Source organism: Siniperca chuatsi, linkage group LG20 (genome assembly GCF_020085105.1).
Source record: "Siniperca chuatsi isolate FFG_IHB_CAS linkage group LG20, ASM2008510v1, whole genome shotgun sequence".
NCBI classification, from domain to species: Eukaryota; Metazoa; Chordata; class Actinopteri; order Centrarchiformes; family Sinipercidae; genus Siniperca; species Siniperca chuatsi.
The window spans coordinates 222,501-246,500 of NC_058061.1; the positions used below are offsets into that span (position 1 = coordinate 222,501).

The 24,000-nt window shown below is 42.4% G+C and overlaps 2 protein-coding genes across 7 annotated transcripts in view; both read right to left on the reverse strand.

Moving 5' to 3' along the window:
- Positions 1-11,038, reverse strand: part of LOC122867321 (protein phosphatase 1 regulatory subunit 3C-B-like) — a 37,809-nt gene extending 26,771 nt beyond the window's left edge. For 5 of the 6 annotated variants that reach the window (XR_006375899.1, XM_044177979.1, XM_044177974.1 and 2 more), the window contains exons 1-3: positions 10,826-11,038; positions 7,398-7,849; positions 2,770-3,352 (exon numbers count right to left, since the gene is read on the reverse strand). Coding sequence is in view for 5 of the 6 variants with exons in the window: in XM_044177979.1 (XP_044033914.1) it covers positions 2,770-3,352; positions 7,398-7,849; positions 10,826-10,839 (1,049 nt within the window). In the remaining variant the exon portion in view is untranslated. Of the gene's footprint in view, positions 1,766-2,769; positions 3,353-7,397; positions 7,850-10,825 lie in introns of all 6 variants that reach the window. The other variant, XM_044177977.1, reaches the window with a different exon arrangement.
- A 3,137-nt stretch (positions 11,039-14,175) lies between these two features.
- Positions 14,176-24,000, reverse strand: part of LOC122867319 (rho GTPase-activating protein SYDE1) — a 28,870-nt gene continuing 19,045 nt past the window's right edge. Inside the window, 11 exon segments of the mRNA XM_044177970.1 lie at positions 14,176-16,842; positions 17,084-17,380; positions 17,537-17,656; positions 17,659-17,803; positions 18,009-18,175; positions 18,735-18,861; positions 20,978-21,115; positions 21,351-21,439; positions 21,546-21,674; positions 22,617-22,780; positions 23,227-23,422. Coding sequence (XP_044033905.1) covers positions 16,652-16,842; positions 17,084-17,380; positions 17,537-17,656; positions 17,659-17,803; positions 18,009-18,175; positions 18,735-18,861; positions 20,978-21,115; positions 21,351-21,439; positions 21,546-21,674; positions 22,617-22,780; positions 23,227-23,422 — 1,763 coding nt within the window. The 3' untranslated portion in view covers positions 14,176-16,651.

Consider the following 24,000-nt stretch of genomic DNA (forward strand, 5'->3'; position numbering starts at 1 on the left):
GAACGGCGATAACAGTTTGTTTGTGGCTTCACTGAATGCAGTTTAATCTCCAGTCACAGCAATGCTGTAATCTGCCTGGCAACTGATGACTGAGACCCCAGACAGCTCAAACTGTGGATCAATAAAATAAAAGCTTATTTAAAGGGAAGTTATGGTATTTCTTCTAATGTTTGTGCAGCCTGAATGGAAGGAATTATGAGAAGAAGATCCTGTTTGAAAAACAGTTTACAGGCGGTTTACAACTTTGTCCCGTTGGTATCCAGCGGGACAAAGATCACTTATCACAGTGTCAGTCACTGTCAATACATTAAACATTAAAATCATATTATTTTTTAGTGTCTGTTACATTTAATTTAGTTGTGTTTAGTCAAACTGGGGGAGGTCTGGAGAAAAATCAACAATAAAAGTTAGGTAGAGTGGAGATACTGCGGCTGCTGCTACTGAAAATATAAGAAGACATGAGGACTGGTGCTCTCTTCAGTACAGTACAGTGTAACAATAACTTATTGGTTCCAGGTGGAACTGCAGTCAAGACCACTTGAGTCCAAGACAAGAGGGTCTGATTCAAGACGGGAGCTAATAGACATCAGATTAAAAACGTGCATTTTGAGACCAAACTTGAGTACTACAGCTCTGTTTCCATGCTAGAGACCCTTTTGTGCAGAGTTATAAAGGTGAAGGTCTGGTTATATAAAATTACCAAGTGACTGAGTGGTTGAAAGCTCTGCCCCCACCAGTCGTTTGGTCATGATGTCATTAACACCAATATTTTTCCCTATAAATGTTCTTATTATGGCTCTGTAACACCATCATTTATTATAACAATTGTTTACACCAAATTTAAAAGCTAAAAGATCTGTTAGTTTTCCACTAACAGAAGAAGCCAAAATTCAAAAGGACAATACAATTTCACAGAGTTGTGGTCTGTTTAGTTTCTGATTTAGTTACACTGAGACAGAACTCGACTCAGTTCACTCTGAATTCAGTTCATTCAAAACATTTAGAAACTTTAACTTTATTTTCTCATTCTCCTGCTGTAAATCTCTTCAAATGACTGAGATGTCAAATATGAATTAGAGGTGTTCAAGGATACAAAAATTTCTACCGAACCTGAAAAGGACCCCAAAAGTACTTTTAAAGTACTTTTCAGGTTGGGCTGAATGCAAATGACCCCCGGACTTGCAGACTGCTGAGCCCTCATGGACTTTGGTCATACCATTTGTCTGAAGAGCTTACAGTCGTCACAAAAAGTTGGCAGCGGGGTAATAGATGTAATCAGATCTCAATCGTGGCCATAGATAGAACTAATGAGATCTTGACCCTATAATCCATCTCTGGAAGTCCGCAGAGAGTCCACTTGAGGACACAAGTCTGCAAGTGCAGGGAATTTGATTCAGCCCTGCTCAAGACAAAGACTGGGTCAGGTTAGGTTTTCATGTTAAGGTCCAGAAGTTAAAGATTCTTGAACTGAATCATAGGTGAACTGCGCCTGAAGGCATTGAGGTTTAACAGGCAAACAGGATTCAACACTGTGTCACAACCTTAAACCAGAATCTGCAGGAGGTTGTCATTATTTAGCCGTCAGCACAAATTCATAAAATAGGAATTTTTCCTTTGTTTCATTATTCTCTCTTTTCAAACCCTAAATGGGGGACTGGTTTTAGGCATCTTGAGTCTTTTGAACAGTGTTTCAGGACTTAAAGTCATGCAGCTGGTCTTCCCTGACAGCTGTTTCTGGATATCCTGAGAGGTTTCTGTTGATCAGCTGTCATGGTGGAAAAGAAAGGAGGATTGAAGACAGGTTTGCACTTGAAAATGCAGGAAATAAAGAGAAAACTGCAGGAAATGCAATCCCACAGAACCGAGGAAGATGTCACATCCTTGGACCCGAATGTATATAAATGTATATACTTTATACAAACCACTCTTGATTGCATGCATTTGAAACTCCTGTGAAAAGTTTTTAAATAATGAAGCCTTGTGGAGCCTTATGGAGACAAATGTTGTGAAGTTTTACAAAATTATAATGAAGCCTTGTGGAGGTTTTTGAAATACGTGTAAGGCCTTGAACCCCTCGTGGACCTTGGGAAGTTTTAAGAAAGCACTTATGAATCAGTGTGAGACTTCTAAAGTGGATCCTTTTGAAAGTTACCAAATCCTTTGGATGCTTTAAAAAAGTCCGTATGACTCCTGATTCTCTTGTGAATATCTTTATGCCACTCAGTTTCATTGTCATACTTGCATATTTAAAAATGTGAGGCTCTCTGATGCCTTGCAAACTCTTGAATTCTTGGGTTGCTTTTACAAAATCACCTACAAATCCCTTTGTAACTTTAAAAAAATTTCCCATGAGGCCATCCCAGGTATCCAGTTGAGTCAGGCCAATTGTGAATGTCTGCACACTCAGCTGTGTTCTGGCACAGGAGGACCAGATGTGAGTCAGTCTGGCTCTTATAGGGCAGCAGGATTTGTTTGTGGGGGTGCAGATTTAGGCCACTGTTGGGCAGAGACATTTTGACTACCGGACATTGAATTGGATGTTGTCCTGAGTATTTCCACTCTCTGTCCAGACAGACTCATGTTAGGGCAGCTAAAGTTACTCAAATGAAAGCATTTCGTAGAGTATCCTACCAACACATCTGGATAACCTCCAGAGGATATAATGTGGCTTTTCAGTGCTCATGTGAGGGTCCTGTGAATCTCTTACATCTTGGGAACAAAATCACAGAGTGAGTGCAACATAACAAACATGTCCTGTGGTGGTCTCACCAGTAGGGGGTGCTGGTCTCCACACGGCCCCAGCTCTGCCACTCAGGGAAGATCCCTGCTGATGTCCTGGGACTTCCGAAGGGATCAAACTCCATCTCCTCCCTCTTCTCTCTGCTGTGGTCTCTCTGAATCTCAAGCCCGGCGGTATTCTCAGTGATCTGGGTCAGGCTGCCGTTTGGGTCTGCCACCGCCAGCCGGTAGTTGTTCCCGTGGTTGTTGTCCCAGAAGATCTGGTCTTGAGTCTGGTACTGAATGCAGAATTCCACTCTGTTGGAGGGTTGGAGGACCTCCGGTACCGAGATAGAGAAGGAGAAGGTGTCTGTGTCGGGGCAGCCATAGACGTTGTTCAGGTACAGACATGCAACATCCTGGAAGGAGCGCCATGAGTCAAAGGTGATCCGGACTGAGACAGACTTGTCGAAGCTCAGGTTTCGGACCTGAACAGTGCCTGAGAGCAGACGCTCCTGGACAGAACAGGTCTCCAGACAAACCTGCTGGGCTTTGAGCCGATTCCTCAGGTCCAGATAGTCTGCAGCCGGCTGGGTGAAGTGCAGAAACAGGCCTGAACCACACTCTGCAGTGTCTGGAAGAGGAACACAAGGGAAAGGGGTCAGTTTGTATAAAAATACTATATTATGGTTTTTAACAACTAAATCATTAACAGTATCCAAGAGCTTTAATCTAAATTTGATCAAGAGAGATTAGAGATTTCAGATTACATTATTTGGTGCAACTCCAGAATAATATGAACATAAACACCAGGTTGACCAGAGTCGCTCTGATTCTGGTTGGATGTTGACATCAGCATCAGGGGTCAGAGGTAGCAACCTATCAGAGCCGGGGATTGGGTTAACAGAGTGATTGGCTTTCGTGCAAGTAAAAGAGCGTTTACATGGCAACTGTTGAGCACCCAATCAGGCTTTAAGTTCATACAAGAGGAACTGAGATCTGCTAACTGTGATCCGAAAGGTCAGTCTTGATCCAGGTCCCCATTAGGTCTAGAATGGATGCTGGTCTGAATCAGGAGAGTTTTTCTGTCCAGATTAAATCAAGTCTGTCATGTGCACACATTACGACATCAGAGAAGTTTGATTGGACTCGATTGTAATAAACCATCTCCTGCTTCATGATTCAACTCACAAGTACTTAAATGTAATTTTTCTGTTTGCCCAAAATATCAAACTGGTATTTTTTTTCGCTGTGAAACTTCTTCTCCTGCTATTCGGTCAGGGCACTGTTACAGAACAGCGGTTTGGCCGCATTTTTTATACCAGGGAACAGCTGATCGCGCTGAAGCTGAGCGGCATGGCGCCCAGGACAACCGATGTCCCCACAGAGATCTGGAGGAGGACACACCGAGGATGCAGAGGTGGAACGAAGCGGCAAGGGAAGAGAGAGGAGTCCAGACAAATGAGACTTAAGAACAAGAGATTTAAGCTGTGCCAGCCTTCTCTCGTCATGGGCAACGTGAGATCACTGGCGAATAAAATGGATGAGCTAACGGCGTTAGCCTGGAGTCAGACGGAGTTCCGTGAGTGTAGTTTGATGTGCTTCTCAGAGACATGGCTATACCAGGATATCCCAGACCATAACGTTTCCATCGACGGCTTTCAGACTGTTTAAGCCGACAGGGATCACACCGGGTGCGGTAAGTGGAAAGGTGGCGGGCTTGCTGTTCTGGTCAACAACAGATAGTGTAACCCTGGTCACATTACTATCAAACAGAGTATCTGTAGCTCCGGCCATATTATCTGCCATGTGAATTCTCACATGCCATTGTTGTGGCTGTTTACATCCCCCCCTCTGCTAACCCAGCATCGCCATAGCACAACTCTAGACTCAACACCTGAGTGCACTCTAATCTCGTGCATATCATTGACTAATTTCACTCAGTATGTGAGTTGTACTACTAGAGAGGAGAGGACACTGGACCTGCTGTATGCTAACCCCCCTCCCCCCGCTTGGGTAGGTCAGACCACAACCTGGTTCACCTCAAACCCTGCTATGTGCCTCTGGTTAAAAAGCAGCCTGCGACCTCAAGGACAGTGAGGAGATGGTCAGAGGAGGCCTACGAGACACTTCGGGGATGTTTTGAGGTGACAAACTGGGATGCACTCTGTGAGCCTCATGGAGAGGACATTGATGGGCTCACTGGCTACATTAACTTCTGTGTGGACTGCAACATCCCATCTAAGATGGTTCATTGTTATCCAAATAACAAACCGTGGGTAACAAAGGACACCAAAGACATCCTGAATGCCAAGAGGAGGGCCTTTACTGATGGTAACAGGGAGGAGGTGAGAGCAATCTAGGCCGACCTGAAGGTGAAGATCAGGGAGGCCAAGGAGAAGTACAGGAGGAAGCTGGAGCGGAAACTCCAGCAGAACAACATGAGAGAGGTCTGGAGCGGCATGAAGAGCATCACTGGCTTCAGACCGACTGGCAGCAGAGAAGTTGAAGGCAGCGTGGACAGGGCCAACGAACTTAATCTGTTCTTTAACAGATTCGACACACCGGCTCCTGCTCATCCCCCCTCTAGCTGCTGTCGGCCCTCAAGCTCCTCTGAGTCCACTGCTCCCCCCTCCTCCATCTTCCTGGGAGAGTCCTACTCCCCCCTCAACTGGCTCTCAGGTTAACGGCCCTCCCCAGACTGACGACTCCCCCCTCCCCTACCTGTAACCTCTGCTGTGTGCCTGACTGCTGACCAGGTGAGAGGACAGCTGATGAGGCTCCACTCAAACAAGGCTGCAGGCCCCGATGGCATTTCCCCCGGGGTGCTAAAAGCCTGTGCCCCCCAGCTATGTGGAGTCCTTCACCATGTCTTCAACCTGAGCCCGAGTCTTCAAAGCATCCCTGTACTATGAAGACATCTTGCCTCGTTCCTGTGCCGAAGACGCCGTGCTCTTCACAGGAAGGGCCAGAGCCGCCTCTATTTCCTGAGGAGGCTGAGGTCCTTCAACACCTGCCGGACAATGCTGAAGATGTTTTAGGAGTCTGTGGTGGCCAGTGCTGTCCTGTATGCTGTTGCATGCTGGGGCAGCAGGCTGAGGGTAGCAGACGCTAACAGACTCAACAAACTGATTTGTAAGGCCAGCGACATTGTGGGGGTGGAGCTGGACTCTCTGGCGGTGGTGTCAGAGAGGAGGATGCTGGCCAAACTACACGCCATCTTGGACAGTGTCTCCCACCCGCTCCATGACGTGCTGGTCAAACAAAGGAGCACCTTCAGCGGAAGACTCATCCTCCCACAATGCACCACAGAGCGCCACAGGAAGTCATTCCTGCCTGTGGCCATCAAACTTTTTAACTTCTCCCTCTAACATCACTGAACTACTTGAAATATTGTGCAATATTCTGTTTAATACTCCTGTGCAATATACTCGGTTTTCAGTTTAATATTCCCTATTTATTATTATTTATTCATACTAATATTACTGCTGTGCAATATCCACCGTCTAATAATCTGGTTAATCTGCTACACTTAACTTGATAGTACTCATTATTGCACTATTACTTATATTATTACATTGTATTATACCGTACATACTTAACCTCTAAATCCACTTTTGTACTTACACTTATTTTAGCTTTTATACTTATATCCACTTTGTACTTAATTTATCTTAGCTGTATTATTGTGTATTATATTTTGATTTTGATTTGCTTAGTACTTCTATTGCTGTGTGCGCTGACATGACAGTGAGCAGCTGTAACGAAAGTTTCCCCACGGGGATCAATAAAGTATTTCTGATTCTGATCTGATTCTGTCTTCAGGACATCTGGCTGAAAACTAAAGGTGATGAAGCGTTTGCTGTTAAACTCCCACAAAGCATTTAAAAAACATCTTAAAATCAGCTGTTTTCTCTGACCATCTCTTGATGATCTTTTAGTTTGTGGGTTTTAAAAGGTGGAGAATGTGATTCTGGAGAAATACAATACAATGACAAATACCATGATATAGAGCGAACAGCGACACAGCAAGTAATATAACTAATGTTAGCTAGGTTGTGGGTTAGCAAATAGTCCCTACGGTTGCTGCTGCAAAGCTAACAGCCAGAGAGGATGAGACGGTTTCCCAGAGCCAGCACAGCAGCTCCAGACAGCGATGCTCACAACTCTCCTGCTGCTACAGCTAACATCACAACAACAGCACATCTTAAACTAGAGAGTCAGCTGAATGTCTGTGGGCAAGTTGTTTAACGTTACTGACACACAAATCATGGCTGGAATAGTGTTGTGTGCCTCGGTCCGAGCCATTTTGTTTATTTCCCATTTACAGAGCCAGGGCTGTGTACACACAACGGAGGGTTTTTCAGCGCAGGAAAAATGCCCATCACAATTTAATAACACCAATAACATCAACCTGCTTGTTTTCCCTAAAAAAATAAATAAAAAAAAAACACTTCAAAACCTAAAAATATTCAGTTTACTATAAAATAAGACAAACAGCAAATGTGTGAAGCTGAGAGGCTGGAACTAGAGAATAACAAACTTATAACTTAAACAAATCAAAATGGTTGCAGAACATGTTTCTGTTGATGACTAAACGATGAATCGACTAATTGTTTCAGCTCTAATAAAGTTTACTTGCTGTGTATCAATGATTAGCTGCTCTTCAGTTCAGTCACCTTTGTTGTCTCCCAGGTGTAGTCCGACTGTGGCGCCCTCTATCTCTGTCAGATGGAACTGCAGCTCTGTCAGCGTGTCGTCCTCAGCCTCGTTAAAGACGTGGACGGCGGTGAGCGCAAGGCCCCGAGAGTCTGCAAACACCACGCTCTTCTTCTTCTTCCTCCTCAGCCACGTCGGGCCGCTGCCCATCTCTGCGCTCGCTGTCTTTGAGGTTGCAGTTGCCGTAGCGACATTGTTACTGAAGCTGTCTCCACAGCGACCAGAGGACAGACAGGGTCGCAGAGGTTCACAACGCTCCAACAGAGCAGATGCTGATGAAGAACAGCGGTTGTCGTAGTTACTGAGGAAGGAGCGCAGAGGAGGAGAGCTGGCCAGGCAGATCCTCATGGCCATGTCGACGGGCATGATGGGAGATGGACCCCCGGGGCGAGGGCTCAGGATGTGGAGGACCCTGAAGTCAGAGAGACAACAGGTAAAACCTGAAGAAGAACTGATGCTGTTTGAATCAGCTGATCTGAGGTCTGTAACAGGAAGTCACACTAAGTATTTATCCAGCTGCCTTTGGTTCAACTCACAACGCTGGCTTACTGTTAACTAGGAAAGATCACCATGGTAACCGGGTAGGTTCCCATTTTAACCTGTGCTGCAGTGCTAACCTGCTCCAGGTTAACTGGCAGTCATAGAAGAAATGACGGGTTAATATTTGACCAAACAACCTGAATAATTGTGATTATAGCTGATTATTATGATGCTTTTACGCTTTTATTCATCACTGCAGCTCAGAGTAACATGAGGAGACTCTGTGATGATGATTAGAAATAAAAACTAAATTCTGTTTTTAATTAGAAAATAATCTCTTAATTATCTCCCAGTAAATTATTTCATCTCATCTCATATTACACTCAAAGGATAAAAGAAGAACATTATTACCGTTAATATTCTTAATCACTCTCCAATTTATCTGTAAATGGTACTTAATTTATTTTCTGACCTGTATTATAGCGTATTATATTTTTTGCTTAGTGCTTCTCTTCCTGTGTGCGCTGACGTGATAGTGAGCTGCTGTAACAAAAGAGTTTCCTCTCGGGGATCAATAAAGTATTTCTGATTCTGAATATATACAGATGTAACACAGTGAGCTCTGACCTGCGATCTGATTGGCTGACAGTGACTCTCACAATCAGGACTTTCTTTACTTCTTATACTTAATACATAGAAACCTGTTGGCTCAAACACTCACATTCGTCCTGCGTGGAAAATTAATTTACGTAACAATATAATCTGAGTTCAAAAGGTCCACTTACTCACTTTGAGAGATCACAACCACATCTCACAGTGTTCATCAGTGAGTGGAGACGATTCACAGGATGAAGACATGTGGAGGAAATGCACGGCTGCATCACACACCGGCTTCAGTCTGAACTAACTAAACTAACTCATGGAGCTGCAGCGCACCGCTGTCTTGTACTTTAGTTTGACACAAAGAGAAAGGCCAGAGCTCTGAGGTCAGTTTGTTTGCAGGAAACACACCTTCATTTATTTTACATATAATACACCTGACCATCAGTTCTCTGCTGGCAGCTCTAATAAATAACAGGGGAGAGAGCTGTCAATCACAGCCAGTCTGAGCCCGCCCACACGGTCCTGAGGTCAAACCGGTAAAACAAGTGAACACACCTGTACAGGTGGACTGCATTAAACTCATGCTTACATTTGAACACATCAATAATAATAATAATAATATAAAGTCATGTCATATATTGACCCAACCAGCAGCGGCGGATGGCCGCTCACCCTGAGTCTGGTTCTGTCCAAGGTTTCTGCCTCTTAAAGGAAGTTTTTCCTTGCCACTGTGGCCAAGTGCTTGCTCATGGTGGGATTTGTTGGGTCTCTGTATTTAATATTATAAAGAGTTCGGTCTAGACCTGCTCTGTAGGAAAAGTGCAATGAGATAACTTCTGTTTTGATGCTGTATAAGTAAAATGTAATTGAATTTCATATAAGAGTACTGATTTTCTATTTTTGTTCTTGTTGCTCAACATAAATTGTGTAAAAGATGCAAAAGATACATAAAAACCTAAAATACTCTGAAAAGAGCCATTTTATTGCAGAACGAGTACTTTTACTTTTGATACTGTAAGTACATGTTGATCTTACTGAGATACTTTAAACTTTATATATTTCATACAAGATCGGATCAGATAATAATAAGACTTTATTGATCCTCAGAGGAGAAATTGAGGTGTTGCAGCAGCACAAAGACAGAAATAAGTTCAGATAAATACAGAAAGTAAAACAATATTACTTAGAAGTATATAACAAAAATAAGTATAGAAATATAAATAGAACCTATAGAAGAGCAATTAAATTCAAAATTACAAGGCAAGCAGCACAAATACAGACAGTACGCACAGCCAGTGTTGTACTTAAATTAATACTCAGTGGCCGAAATGTACTTTTTGACTCACCGGCCAAAATAATACAAACTTAAAGAAGAGGACCAAGCAGAATTTGAAGCTAAATAGATTATATGTAAAAGGTGTCCAACAGGAGAGACGATGCAATGTTTATTTTTACTTTTCGGATATTTCACCCAGAAATTTTTTCGTTTTATTTCAGACTGGTCTGAGGTCAGTCAACAGCAGGGTTTGAGAGGTCAAGCAGGAAGAAGTTCAGAGTGAGACAGGTGAAATAACCCTGATAGACTCGTGAACTGAGACTCCAACGGACTGAGACTCAGACAGACAGAGACTCCAACAGACTGAGACTCAGACAGACAGAGACTCCAACGGACTGAGACTCAGACAGACAGAGACTCCAACGGACTGAGACTCAGACAGACTGAGACTCCGACAGACAGACAGACTGAGACTCTAACAGACAGACAAACTGAGACTCCGACAGACAGAGACTCCAACGGACTGAGACAGACAGACAGACTCCACAGACTGAGACTCAGAGACTCAAGACAGACTGAGAGTCCAGCAGACAGACTGAGACTCAAGACAGACTGAGAGTCCAGCAGACAGACTGAGACTCAGACAGACAGACTGAGAGTCCAGCAGACAGACAGACTGAGACTCTAACAGACTGACTGAGACTCAGACAGACTGAGACTCAGACAGACAGACTGAGACTCAGACAGACAGACTGAGACTCAAGACAGACTGAGAGTCCAGCAGACAGACTGAGACTCAGACAGACAGACTGAGACTCTAACAGACTGACTGAGACTCAGACAGACAGACTGAGACTCAGACAGACTGACTGAGACTCAGACAGACTGAGAGTCCAGCAGACGGACAGACAGACTGAGACTCTAACAGACTGACTGAGACTCAGACAGACTGAGAGTCCAGCAGACAGCCTGGGAAGACGGAAGCTGCTGTGGCGCAGTTTCATATCGGACTCGGACTCGGACTCTCACCTGGTGCAGTTCATTGAAAAGTTTCACTCTCAGTAGAATCCAGTAGAATTCGCCTCAGTCCAACACGAACCACAACAGCGAGCACGAGGTGTTTAAGTTTGTTTTCTTTATTTTAATTTCTTTTGGTTTTATATTTCATCCATTTTAGGGAGGAGAAGCCGTGTCGCGCGTCCAGCACGTACCCTCCCCCCGACACACAGAGAGAGAGAGAGAGAGAGAGAGAGAGAGAGAGAGAGAGAGCAGCCAATCAGCGCTCTGAACCGTCAGCTGCTCACTCTCTCAGCCAATCAGAGGAGCCAATATAAAAACAGAGCGGTCAAGCAGTGACGTAACGGCAGGACGGAGCCTGTCCTGCGGTGAAGCCTTCAGCCCTGAGTTTAGACTGACAGGCAGAACTCTCAGTATATACAAAAGTGTGTAGAAAATTAAAATATAAAAACATGTAAAAAAAAAAAACGATTAGTCTATGATATTTATTTCAACAACAGTGTATAAAACAACTACTGTTGATTTAGACAAGTCAAATTACTTATACATGTTAACAATAATGCATTTGATTTATAGAGTGCTTTTCTAGATACTCAAAGATGCATTTCCATGACAAATTAGGAAAGAAAAAAAGGTTTAAAAGCTTCTCATGTTAACAGAAGATTCAATAGTTGAAATTCTGTTCAGACAACTGTGAAGACATATCACATGATATCACAAACAGGAAGTAGCCTACTACGCTCCCAAACAAACAACTAAAAGTGTTTTCAAAGAGTTCAAAAACAAATTGTCAGATTTTTTTGATATAAGAAAAGATAAGTCAGTATATTCGGTATACATAAGTATATAAGTAGGTCTATCACATGTCTCTAGGTCGAAACCGAAGTGTCACAACAGAAAAAACAAGTATAAGAAAAGAGTGTAGATAAATAAAGTATAAAAATTAAAACCTAAATATAAATAATAGATAAATAACCAAACTGACACTGAAGGAACAAAACAAGTTTATCCAGAAAAATTTGAGGAAACCTGAACCCTTCAAACAGTCACTTTCAGTGTGTTGCTGTCAGTGGTGAAATGTAACTGCATTTACTCAAGTACTGCACTTAAGTACAATTTTGAGGTACTTGTACTTTACTTGAGTATTTTTATTGTATGCTACTACTTCTGCTCCACTACATTTTAGAAGCCAATGTTGTACTTTTTACTCCACCACATTTACTACTACATACGTTTATTTGATAACTTTAGTTACTAGTTACTTTGTATTTTCAGATTATTAATACTTTTACTGAAGTATAATTTTGAATGCAGGTCCTTTACTTGTAACAGAGTATTTCTACACTGTGGTATTACTACTTTTACTGTGTGTTTTACCTGCTCACCATGTTCCTCCTGCCGGTCCGGGATTGAACCTGTACGCTTCCTGTCCTAAACCTTCTGTAGCTCTGAAGCTCTACAGTGCAAGATTAAAGGAAAACATGTGTTTCCCTGAATGCAGCTAAACACACCTGTTCAAACATGTCTTTTACAACAAATACTGTCTGATTGATCGATATGATTGCACACCAAAATAAAAGCTTCGTAATCATTTGTGGATGTTACAGTCCCACAGCAGCAGCTACAGAGAAGACTTGTAATGGATCCACAGTCAGGATGGAGAGTCCTGTCAGACAACAATGAGGGCATAAAGACTTCAGTTTCACATGAGCTCAGTGTCCTATTAAGGTATTGCAGCCCGAACTGAAGTCTGCTGTCAAACTCTGAACCCTCATTAATTCACATGATTTGTTTCTGCTGTTTCAGTTGGACTACATTTATTTCAGTTTTTATAGTTATGTTAGTTTTTATAACATTTGATAATCTGAATCATTCTTTCATCATTGGGACGTTATTTGTGACACATTGTGGTGAAGAATGAACTCATGTTCTGATTCATTCACCTGTTTAAATCCGTTCAGTCAGTCAGAAGGACATCTGTTGGGATTTGAACTTCAATCAACCGTCATATAGAACTATGAAGTAAATAATAATAAATAAATCACATAATATCTAATGTAATACCTCCCATCATTATTTTGTGTGAAGTGTCTGAAGCTGAAGAAGAAGGCCTTTCGGGCTTGGCTGGCAGGTACCGGGAGGCTAGAAGGGCTGCGACTTTGGTGGACGCCAAACCCAGTGTGGGAGAAGTTCGGGGGAGGCTATGGATAAGGACTTTCAGTTGGCCTCAAGGGAGTTCTGGCAAACCGTTAGACGACTCAGAAGGGGAAAGAAAGGCTTGGCTCAGGCTGTGTTCAGCCGGGGAGGAGAACTGCGACTCGGACTGGAGATATCGTCGAGTGCCTTGAGGAACTCTTGAACCCAACCAACGCGTCCTCTGTGGAGGAGGCAGAGTTTGAAGACTCGGGGGAAGGAGACACTTGAAGGCTCTAACTGTAAGTCCTAATGTTAACTAAGCATATCTGGAAGCCAATTTTTCTCACAAAAAAAGTTTTCAGTTTGTAGTAATAAATGAATGAATGAGCCTGGCTTCCAGCTAACGTTGGCTGGGTTAATGTGTTAGCTAACATCAGTTCGCTAGCTTCAAAGCTTGTGAGTGAAACATGCAGGGCTCGACAATTAACGTTATGACTTGTCTGGGACAAGTAAACTTTTTGTTTAGTAGGTGAAATGCTTTATCATATATTGTCCTGTCATTTGAGTGAAACATATGAGGAGCAACCTCAACCTGTGTTGGCTGTTCAGACCCGTTAATGTGTCAGTGTGCATCACATGTTGCTGCTGTAACCTTTATTTATTTATATATTTAAACAAGCAACTTGTAATTATGCTCTAACTCGTCTGAAGGCCTAACCCTCTGACAACATGTACCTCCTTGAATTCAGTCCAACAATATTGTTGAAATGAAATGGAAATATCAGCAATATTTTCATTATTTCCTGTTATCGTTATTAATGATTAATGAACGCAAAAAACAAAAAACAAAAAAAACTAACAAAAAAAAGAAAAGAAAAAAGAAATGGCCTGTCAGGTAAAAACAGATGATCTGACTCTGAGACTAATCTAACTTTGGGCTGTAGAAATAAAAATTGACTTGACTTGTGTGTGAGGACACATAGCTCAACAATAAACTGGATGACCTTAGACTAAAAAGTTGAAACTACTGTAAAATCAGTTTAGTTTGATTTTGTGATGTCAAAACAAACTCACGTCTGCTGGTGAAGTCGTTTCTGCATTAAACTGCATTTGTTCTCAGAACACTTTGCACTTCTTCTCAGTTGGAACTGTTGAAAGTGATCAAACAGAAATTAGGTTTTTGTAGCTTACACAGCTAGTAATAATAACGGTCCTTCAGTCAATAATAATAATAATAATGTGTTTAATAGTTGGTCAGGTTAATAAGACAAACAGACAGGCTGCTGTGGTCTGTTCCAACAGGAACTGTGCTTCAACACTTTGGTTACATCATCTGCATAGAAACATGGTCATCGTCAATAAAAAACATAAGTGCTTATTGAAGTTGTGCAAAACAAAATAATACTGTCAAATAATGACAAACACAGAAAACTATAAAACAACAACATCATCATTAACACTGAATATGGCATCGTTTTCCTTCTGTGGCTTCACAAAGTCATCGCACTCAGAAACTCTGTACCGTGAAAATACTGAAGACCGGCTGCAGCTCACATTGCTCTGATGCTCAGCCTGCCAACAGAAACCTGCAACATGAATAGTAACTGTGTCCGATGTGACATCACAGCGCCCCCTGGAGGAATATGGCTTTAATACCACCAACAACAGAACACGACCGCTGGACGCTGTGCTGAGCTCAACATGCTTCGTGTTTTTCTTCCTGAGCTTTATAAGTTTAAAAATGTTAAAAATCACATCAGATATTTATGTATTGTCCGTTCAGATGAAAGCAGACTTATTTTTCTTCTCTGACTCAGTGGATGTGGTATGTTAAGCCCTTCCCACTCTCCCTTCAGGTTGTCATTGCCATTTTTAAAGAAAAAAACAGCTACAAACAGTCAAACTACATGCTAATGCTACGTGCTAATGATGCTAAAAACACATATGTCTATTAGACTGTTATCAGCCACCAGAGTCAGAGTTATTTATGAAGTCATGGACTCCTGAAACATCACATTTTTAAAGCCCATCAATCATCAGAAATTTTAAATTTCAGCAAAAAAAAACACGGAACCTTCTTTTCATCAAAAACAGCCGACTGTCTGCTGGTGTTTGTGTCTCATTTATGCAACAAGTCCATAATTCTGTGAGCAGCTCTGTAACTGTGATCTGATTCTTTTAAAGATCTTACTACCTGAAAAAGTCACAGTGGGATTTATTTTTTTCTGAACTACGTTTCTGTTCTTTGGCAACACTTGTTTTACTCCCTCTGATCCATATTTCCAGAAGAAGCCAGAGATCTGACAGCAGCTGCAACCACGTACAACTTGTCCAGTGTCATCCTTCACATACAGTATCTGTCATAGCTGATAGAAAAACTAGGTTCAGATCCTGTGAGGAAACACAATGGTTCAGAAAAACACTGTGACCTTTCAGGAGCTCTGTAGATGTCAAGTCACATCACATTCAAAAGTCTGTCAAAGAAAAGAGAATAAATATAAAAACATTTAAGCTGATCAGAGTGAAGGGAACTCTGATTGGATAAAGCAGCAGAACGATGAGTTCTGCAGTTTGTTCTCTTCAACTAAAAGTTTCAACAAGTGAAATTATGGCTTCAACAGTGCAAAAAGCCCCGATACAGTCCAACTGGATCCGTCATGATCCGACATGATCCGACCCTGATACCCAGAACAACAACAACAACACAGTTCAGTTCACTTCTGTGACTTCAGAGGGTCTTTATCATTAGAAGATCTGTTCATCAATAATAATAATGTTATGAAGAGGGAACCAACAGTGTAGTTCTCTGAAGTTTGTGTTCCTGTCGTTCCTCCGCAGCGATGCCTCAGAGAGAAACTCTCCTCCTTCATATTAACACTGAAGCTGCTTTTATCTTTGGATCAGAGAAATAAATTAATCTGGTTTGATTTAGATTTTTGGCACAGACTGTAGCTCATCCTCCATGATGACCAGCAGAAGTCAGGAAACATCCAGAGACGCAGGTAACAAACACTATGAGAACGGCATCCATCTTTTTGAGTTAAACTCATCTTTTCGCTCAGGAGTTTAAAATCCGAGAGCGAGGTCTGCAGCTCGCTCTGAAAAAACACTCACTCTCCTCCAGCTCAATGCTGATGGAAGTGCATTCACCAACTATAACTTCCAAATCTCCTATCACATATATCTCATAAAATAACAGGTTTAATAATCCCATAAATATGAGATCTAATATCTTGCAATTCTCATAATTATGGGATTTAAACTTAATTAAACTTATTTAAACTTATTATGAAAGAACGTTCTCATCAAGAAATTGTGATGCTGCAAATAGAAACAAATCTAGTTTATATCTTAAAGTTTTCTCGTCTTTACAAGAAAATATGCAGATTATTTTTCTTTGACAGCGGCGATGTTTTCAGTCTGGTTTCCTGATGACAGTAACGATGCTGAAAAATTCTCTTCACTTGCTGCAGAGATCAGAGGAAGCTGTGAGGAGGTCAGAGGTCAAACTAGCAGCTGATCTGAGGTCAGTTTGCTGTATCAGATATAATAATTGTATTCTGTTGTAGTTGTTTGATAATACTAATAGTACTGTTGAGGAACCTTTGAGCAGAGCATTACATCAGGGCATAACAAAAATAACTTTTATTAAATTTATAATTTAGACTCAGACCTCCTCCTCTTCCTCCTCCTCTTCTTCCTCTACAGACAGATGTTGATCTGTTTGGCCAGCTCTCGGTCAAGGTCGTGGATCAGAGTGTCGAAGTCCTTCAGGCTGAGTCGACAGTTAAACGGAGCATCAAAATCCATGAACTCGTCCACGTACAGACCTCCTCCTTCTCCTCCTCCTGATGACCACACCTCCTTCTTCTCCTCCTCTTCATCACCGCTGCCTGAAAACAGCAAAAACAACAAGAAGTGAGAGTGACAGGAGGCACAACACGGATCAACACATGTTAAAGGAATAGGTCCAAAAATGGGTTCATAAAATGTATATAAAGTCTTGGCCATGTCCACAATAATGCAGAACAATTTGAAAACGAAGATGAATGTTTTCCAGACATGCAGCTGCCATCTTCGATTGGATCAAGGAATGGAAATACATTTGATAAACTGTCCTGCTCATCTGTTTACCTCCATCACTCTCACTTCCTGCCACCTCGTCATAATCGGCCTCCTGTCCGGACAGAAGATCTCGTCCACAGATGCTCCAGTCTCCGGCATACCGATTTATCGGTGGCGGACTCTCCAGCCTGGCCAAACCGCCTCGACCTCGACGTGACACCACCACCTCCTCGGGGTTCTGAGGCAGAGCCAACCGCAGCGCAGGATGCCGCTGCTGTTGCTGGCCCAGGGGGTTATAGGTAAGGGCGGGGGAGGGAGGCGGGGAGACTTCGATGTGGTCATCTGCTGGGATTCGATGGGTCGGCACTGTGGAAGAAGATAGGAAAAGCAAAATAAGATGCTGAGCAAAGTGACACCTGTTAAAAATAAGGTGGTTTCCATGAGTATGAAAGTGGGTGGAGCTTGTGGTTAATGAGGTTATTTCTACCACTGTCTTCTGCTCTGTACCACCTCCGGTCTCACCTGGCCACAGCTGCAGCAGGTAGTGCAACGCCTCGATATGTCGTTTGAAATCCACTGCACTCGCTATCTCTTCACCATGACCGAATCCTTTCCCGCCTCCTCTTCCTCCCCTCCCCCCCCTCCTCCTCCTCCCCCCTTCCAGGCCTCCTGGGTTGGGGTGAGGAGCACCGGGCCGAAGCAGACGGCGAGGTTCTGGTGTGTCATCCTGTTGGACGAGCTGAAGGACGCCACCAGGCTGAGGTGATCTAGCAAGAGAGACAGGGTGGCCTGGAGAGACAGACAGAAAATTAACCCTTCTCTCTGCTCTGAATCTGATCTCGTCCTACTTGGAAAATGTAGAAATGTGGCAAAAGAACAACCTGCTTTGACATTTTGACATTTTACTTTTAACCCTGTGTTACAGTAGGACACAACAGAATACTGTATTGTGGTACTGCAGAAGTGGTACTTTTGTAGTAGTACTCAGTGTTACCCTCTCTGGAGGCGGCAGACAGGACAGCAGCTCCACAGTGCTCTGGGCCAGCTGAGGATCAGGGGTTGCGGGTGGGGGTCGTAGGGTCATGGCCTCCCTGACGACCTGGTATAGAGTCCTGGTGATGAGCTGAGATGGCAGCTCCCGCAGGTAGTCTTTCAGTATACCTGTGGAAACACACAGTACTGAGTACATGGGACACACCTGTCTACAACTGGTGGTGTGTGAACGCTCACAAGACCTAAAGTGTGGGTATTTGGACAGAACCCAAGTCAATAGGGTCAACTCTGAGTCATCAAAGTCAAGTCCAAGTCAACAAGGGCAGGTTCAGGTTCTTAAGATCAAGTGCAAACAAACAAGGATACGTTTGATTCAAAGGTAAAGCAGAATAATCACAATCATGTCGTGTCATCAAGATCGTGCACAAATCACTAAGGTCATGTTTGAGACATGAAGGTCAAGCCTGGGTCATTAAGGTGAAGTACAAATCATTAAGGTCTTTTAAGACATCAAGGTCACATTAAAGTCACTGAGGTCATGTCAGACCTTGCTGACTATGACATAACTTTGACTTGAACCTGATCTTAATCACCTTGATGACTTAGAAAAGACCTTAGTGGCTCTGACACAAGCCATCCTAAACCAGACCTCCTCAGTTCAAGTCGAAGTCATTAAGGTCAGGTGCTAGTCTCCAGGTCCAAGTCACCCAGCTGTGTATTTACTGACCTGTAATGACGTTGATGTCAGGGTAGAGGTCCTCGCTGAGGCAGACAGCTGAACTGTTCCTCTCAAACCAATCCCTGAGCTCCTTCTTCACCGCAGCAGAACCACACAGTCTGTACAGACCCACCACCTGACAGACAGACAGACAGACAGATATGGTCTTGAGCAGTAGTCAGATGCATGGGCGTCGCCTGGCCTGGGCGTCTAGGCCTGTAGCCCTGAAGATTTTTTATTTAGCCCCGAATAATTCTCCCTCTTCTCTAATAAGCCTTTTCTAATTGAGTGGTTTGTAGGACGACAGTGTTGTAATTTCTTATTAAAGTTATTTCTGTTTCTGTGGTCCTGGTCTCTGCGTAGTGACTGAAACAGTGAGATGGTGGATCCAAGCAGCTGAAATGAGGCTGGCTGCTTTTGAGGCTTTTGCATCATTTTGCAGCCAGTTGAGGTGGTTTGGGCTTCTGTTAAGGACGTCTCCTGGACACCTCCCCTTTAGACGTTTCGCAGGTATGTCCAACATGGAGAAAACCCCGAGGTAGACTCAGAGTACACTGGAGTGTACCTTTACAAACTGTACCTTCCCAGTATGAACCATAACAAAACATAACTGTCTATACCAAATTTTGAACCATAGATCTATTACTATGATTAATCCTTAATTAATGTTTCAGAGAGCAGGGAGAGTGTATTTTTTAGGTTCTACTATCACACAATATCATGTCCTATTTTACCTAAGACATGAAAACATAACAGCCATAATGATTTAAATATATTGTATTGAAACTAAAAATGGCAAGAACTTTCTGGAACTGTGGGGTTTATTATATAACCATTTATTACCATAACAACCAGCAAACACTGTCCTCACTGCTATATCATAAAACAATCCTCATAACTACTAATTATAACTATTAACTATTAATTCAACATTAACTAACATTCAACCAACAAAACAAAAGAATAATTGCTAATGTGATCATGTTGTCCAAGGCGCCTATGACCTCTGTTCCTTATGTGAACCATATTACGATTATTCGATTATATACGATCATGCCCATGCTGTTTTACTCTTTCACTGTTGGGAGATTCCCCCATGACACTTCAAACAGGTGCCTGTCTCGGTGGGAACCTGGGCAAATGTGGTGGCAATGCAGGCAGTTCTCATGACAATATCAAGGTCCCTCCTCCCTACTGTCTCATAAAAAATACAGTTTGTACAGTTTGACAGTTTCAAGATTCCCTAAAACCACCATTTTCCTTGATTTGACCCACACTGGTGGATCTAAAATCTATTTCAATAGATACGGGTCAAATTTCACCCCGAACAGCCTCAATGTACAAAAATTTGTACATTTGTAAATTATAAATAATAATAAATATCATAGTATTATTAAGCAAAGAAACACAAGTTTTATTTCAGTTTTTACTTTTAATTCATGGTGTCACGTATCAGTCCCTTTAGATTTCTGTTTATCCGGTGGGAAAGCGACGCTGGCAGCAGTGAAACCAGACCGACAGTTAGAGAACAGATGCTGCCAGATCTCGCGAGAGTGTGACATTGAGACAGAGACAGGTCTCAATCAAAGTTAATTTTCTCCTCATTTGTTTGTCAGAAAATTGCCATTTCAGTGTCTGAATGTTTGGAAAATATGTGGCTTGGGTCCGATATTTACTTCGGTGACTATGGGGAGAAAGAATCAGTTATAATCTGCGCTCACGTTCACTTCTCCCATCGGATTGAACAGACTCAGGACCTGCCGCTTGTCTCCTAAAGGGGCGGGGCCGTGGTGAAACCCATGTGACACAGATACAGGAAACGGCTCTCAAGTGAGCCGTCTCCCTTCTAAACTGTCTCTGGACCAGATCACACGGATCAGATAAATGGATGGATACCACAGCCAGTTGTGTTTGCTGGAAAACATGACCAAGTGGGAGGAACCTCTACCAACAAACTCTGGTCCTGCTTCCGGGATTTGCCAGCTGTGCAGGGGTGGATGTTAATGTTGAAGTCGTTGAAGAGTTGAAATATCTTTAAGTTCACTAAATGTTGCTACATGAAAACTCTGACTGTGATTAGACTTGTCTCTGAGAGTGCAAGTTAACGCATTTTCCCACAGTTTACTTTTAAATAGCTGCTTTCACGTCTTGATTTCAGACAGAACAAACCACCAACTGTTCTTTTTTCAAACGTCGATGATGATCTATCTTACTAGTAGTGGAGCTAAACATGGAGGAAAATAGATAGATACCTTCAGTCCTCTTCGTTCTATCTCTGCCACAGATTTCTGGATCAGTAGAGGGACTGGAGATGCAGATCCTTCTTTCTCCACCAGATGGTGCAATTCAACCCCAAACACATTAGCAGGCACTGATGTGTCACTGCTGGGCTGTGGGGAGAAAGTAATACAATTACAAGAAGGATTAGTTCAAAAATGTTAGTTACCATTGTGAAAAGGACTCCACAGCTCAGGGCCGGTGAAATCTAACTCTGAATCTATCTGATTTACTTTTGTATTTCCGTCGTATCATGCTGTTATGTCACGATTAAGAGCTGTTTGGTGGAGCTGTTGAATTGTTGCTTTTGCCCCTTTAATTAGCAGTACTAGTAGTATTACTGTGTACCTGTGTGTCCCATTTTTCCTGTAGTGAAAGCTTGACATAAAGAAGACCTCTGGGCTCCAACTTCACACAGAGCTGCTGACTTCGACTCCCTGAGAGAAAAGTATAGTCATTAATATTTGTTCCTCATTCTACCCAGAATACCATTATTTATACATTTAAACACTAATGGTGGATTAGTACAATACTGTAGTGAACCTTTAAAGAGTGGAGGGATGGAGACTCCACCCAGACAGCAGACTCTGTTTCTGGTTGGACCACCTGAAGTCTGACTCTGATCCGTCCCTGATGGGCGTGATTTAGACCCGCCCACTGCTTGTGGATTGGCTGCAGAGACAGAAAGACATAAAAAAAACCTGAGATTGATCACACAAAGGTTTTCAAGAAGCTTTAGTTATAATTTGAGTTAAATATCGTTTATCGGATCAGACTTCTTTTGAATCCCCAAGCACTTTTGGAAGTAACTAAAGTCAGTGGTGGAAGAAGTACTTAGATCTTTTGCTTAAGTAAAAGTAACAGTACAACAGTGTAGAAATACTTATAAGTAAAAGTCTTGCATTCAACATTTCACTTAAGTAAAAGCACATACGCATTAGTATCAATTAAGAACCAAAAGGAAAGTACTCATCATGCAGAATGGCCCATTTCAGAATAATATATATCATATTATTGGACTGTAATTATTATTCATCACAGCAGCTGGTAAAGGTGGAACTAATTGTATTTACTTACTGCTGGGTAGCTTAATCTATAATAATACATTCGAATTTATTATTGATGATTATATTTAGTATTAATAATGTGAAGTAATGAGTAATTATCAGAAGATATAACATGTTGATTAAACATGTATCAGACACATTGAACTATTGATGCTGATCACTTTATGTTATGATTCTCCTGAAACTGACTCACCACTCTATTGATCTGTTAAAGTTGTGTGTTGATGAGTGATGTTACAGCATGATGTGTCTTTTTTCTTCACAAATGATCTTTTGGTCAGTACAGACAGCAGCTGCAGAGAGCTCATTAACCAGACAACAACGCCTGGAGTTTGTCCTCAGGGTGGCGCTAGAGGAAAGGTTATGGGGTCATTGAAATCTAAAGGGTTCATCCTCAGAGGTACAGAAATGCGATCAGGACATTTCATGAAAATCTGACGTGTAGTTACTGAGATCTTTTGCATGTTGTAGTGATCTGGCAGTACTCACAGTTGCAGTGGTAGAATAAGTAGCATTAATAAAACTAGTTTACGCACAGCAGTAGTACCTGGTGTTAACACCACTATGCGGAGCTGCCGGGCTCTCTCCAGCTCCAGGTGGAAGGCGTGGTTTAACGAGAGGGCGGAGCCCCGCAGGGTCAGGAGGGCAGTCCTCGCTCTCGTCACCCCGTCGATCTGGATGGCCAGGAAGACCTCCTTACTGCCCTCTGACCTGAGAGGAGAAACATCCACACAGACAGGGACAGATAGGGAGTCACTTTTCAATATTGAACCAATCCATCCTTCCTGACCCTTAACCAACGTGTTTCAGTATCTTAACCAACAACAGGTGAGACTTTGTTGGTTTCTGGTGTCAAAGTCCTGAACCTAACTCTGTGGCAACGAAAACGTTTCCACTGAAGATAATTGAGCTGTAAAGTGGGAGGAGCTATTTCAAGCGGCTCTGGTTCCTGCAGTAAAAACCCCATTCATTTTTCTCATATACAACGTTAAGTGACTCACAGTTGGAGCTTTTGGATCAGAATGAAACTCTCCTGGCTGAATCATCAGTACAAAATATTAGCAATTGTATTAGAAAATATCTGGTTCTTTTATAAAATGAACCATCGCAATGCTCTCTGGGACTCATAGTTGACTTCTTCTCTCCTGTGTTCCTACCTGCTGGCCTTCATCTCCTCCAGGCCCAGCAGATGGACAGTCAGTAAACCCGTCACCCGCTGGCTGCATCGCTGTGGATCGGAGCTCACGTACAATCGAAAAGAACTGACGTCACATGCCGTTTCTTGGGAAGTTGTAGGGGGAGGGGCCTGTTGACGTGGCAGCAGCTCCGGGGAGTCCCCATCACTAAGATAACCTAAAAGGAAAACATAAACTTTACATTCAGGTAGTTTAACTAATGGGCTTTTACTGTGAGCAGGTTCATGCTTCACTCCAGACTTGTGACTTTCAACGGACACACAGGTTTAAACCTCCGGCCTGAGACAAAATGATTCCTCCAGACAATGAAGAAAACAAACAGCTGCTGGAAGTCAAACTAGGAGGAAATTCTAAAATCTAAGTTTGGATGTTTTTTAGCATCGGATAGTCATCCGAATCAGCAGCTGCAGAGTGCACATGGCCAAGTACATGTAGGTTAATACAGTTTTTCTCAAATGCTAAAACACAAAAGCCAATCCTCTAAACCAAATGACCAGTTGTCTAAACACATTTACTAAATCTAGCCATCATTTTCCAATATCATAAACACATTTCACATGAAGACACAATTCACAAAACACAATCCTCCGTTCTCATAAATCTTAACACATTTTTCTTTGCTAAAACACAAGTTGCAAAAGAACTCTGCTCATATTCTCAAATGAAAGCTCATGTGATGCAAAATGCTTGCCACAGTCAGCAATATTTGAACACAATGAACACACCTGGCGTCAT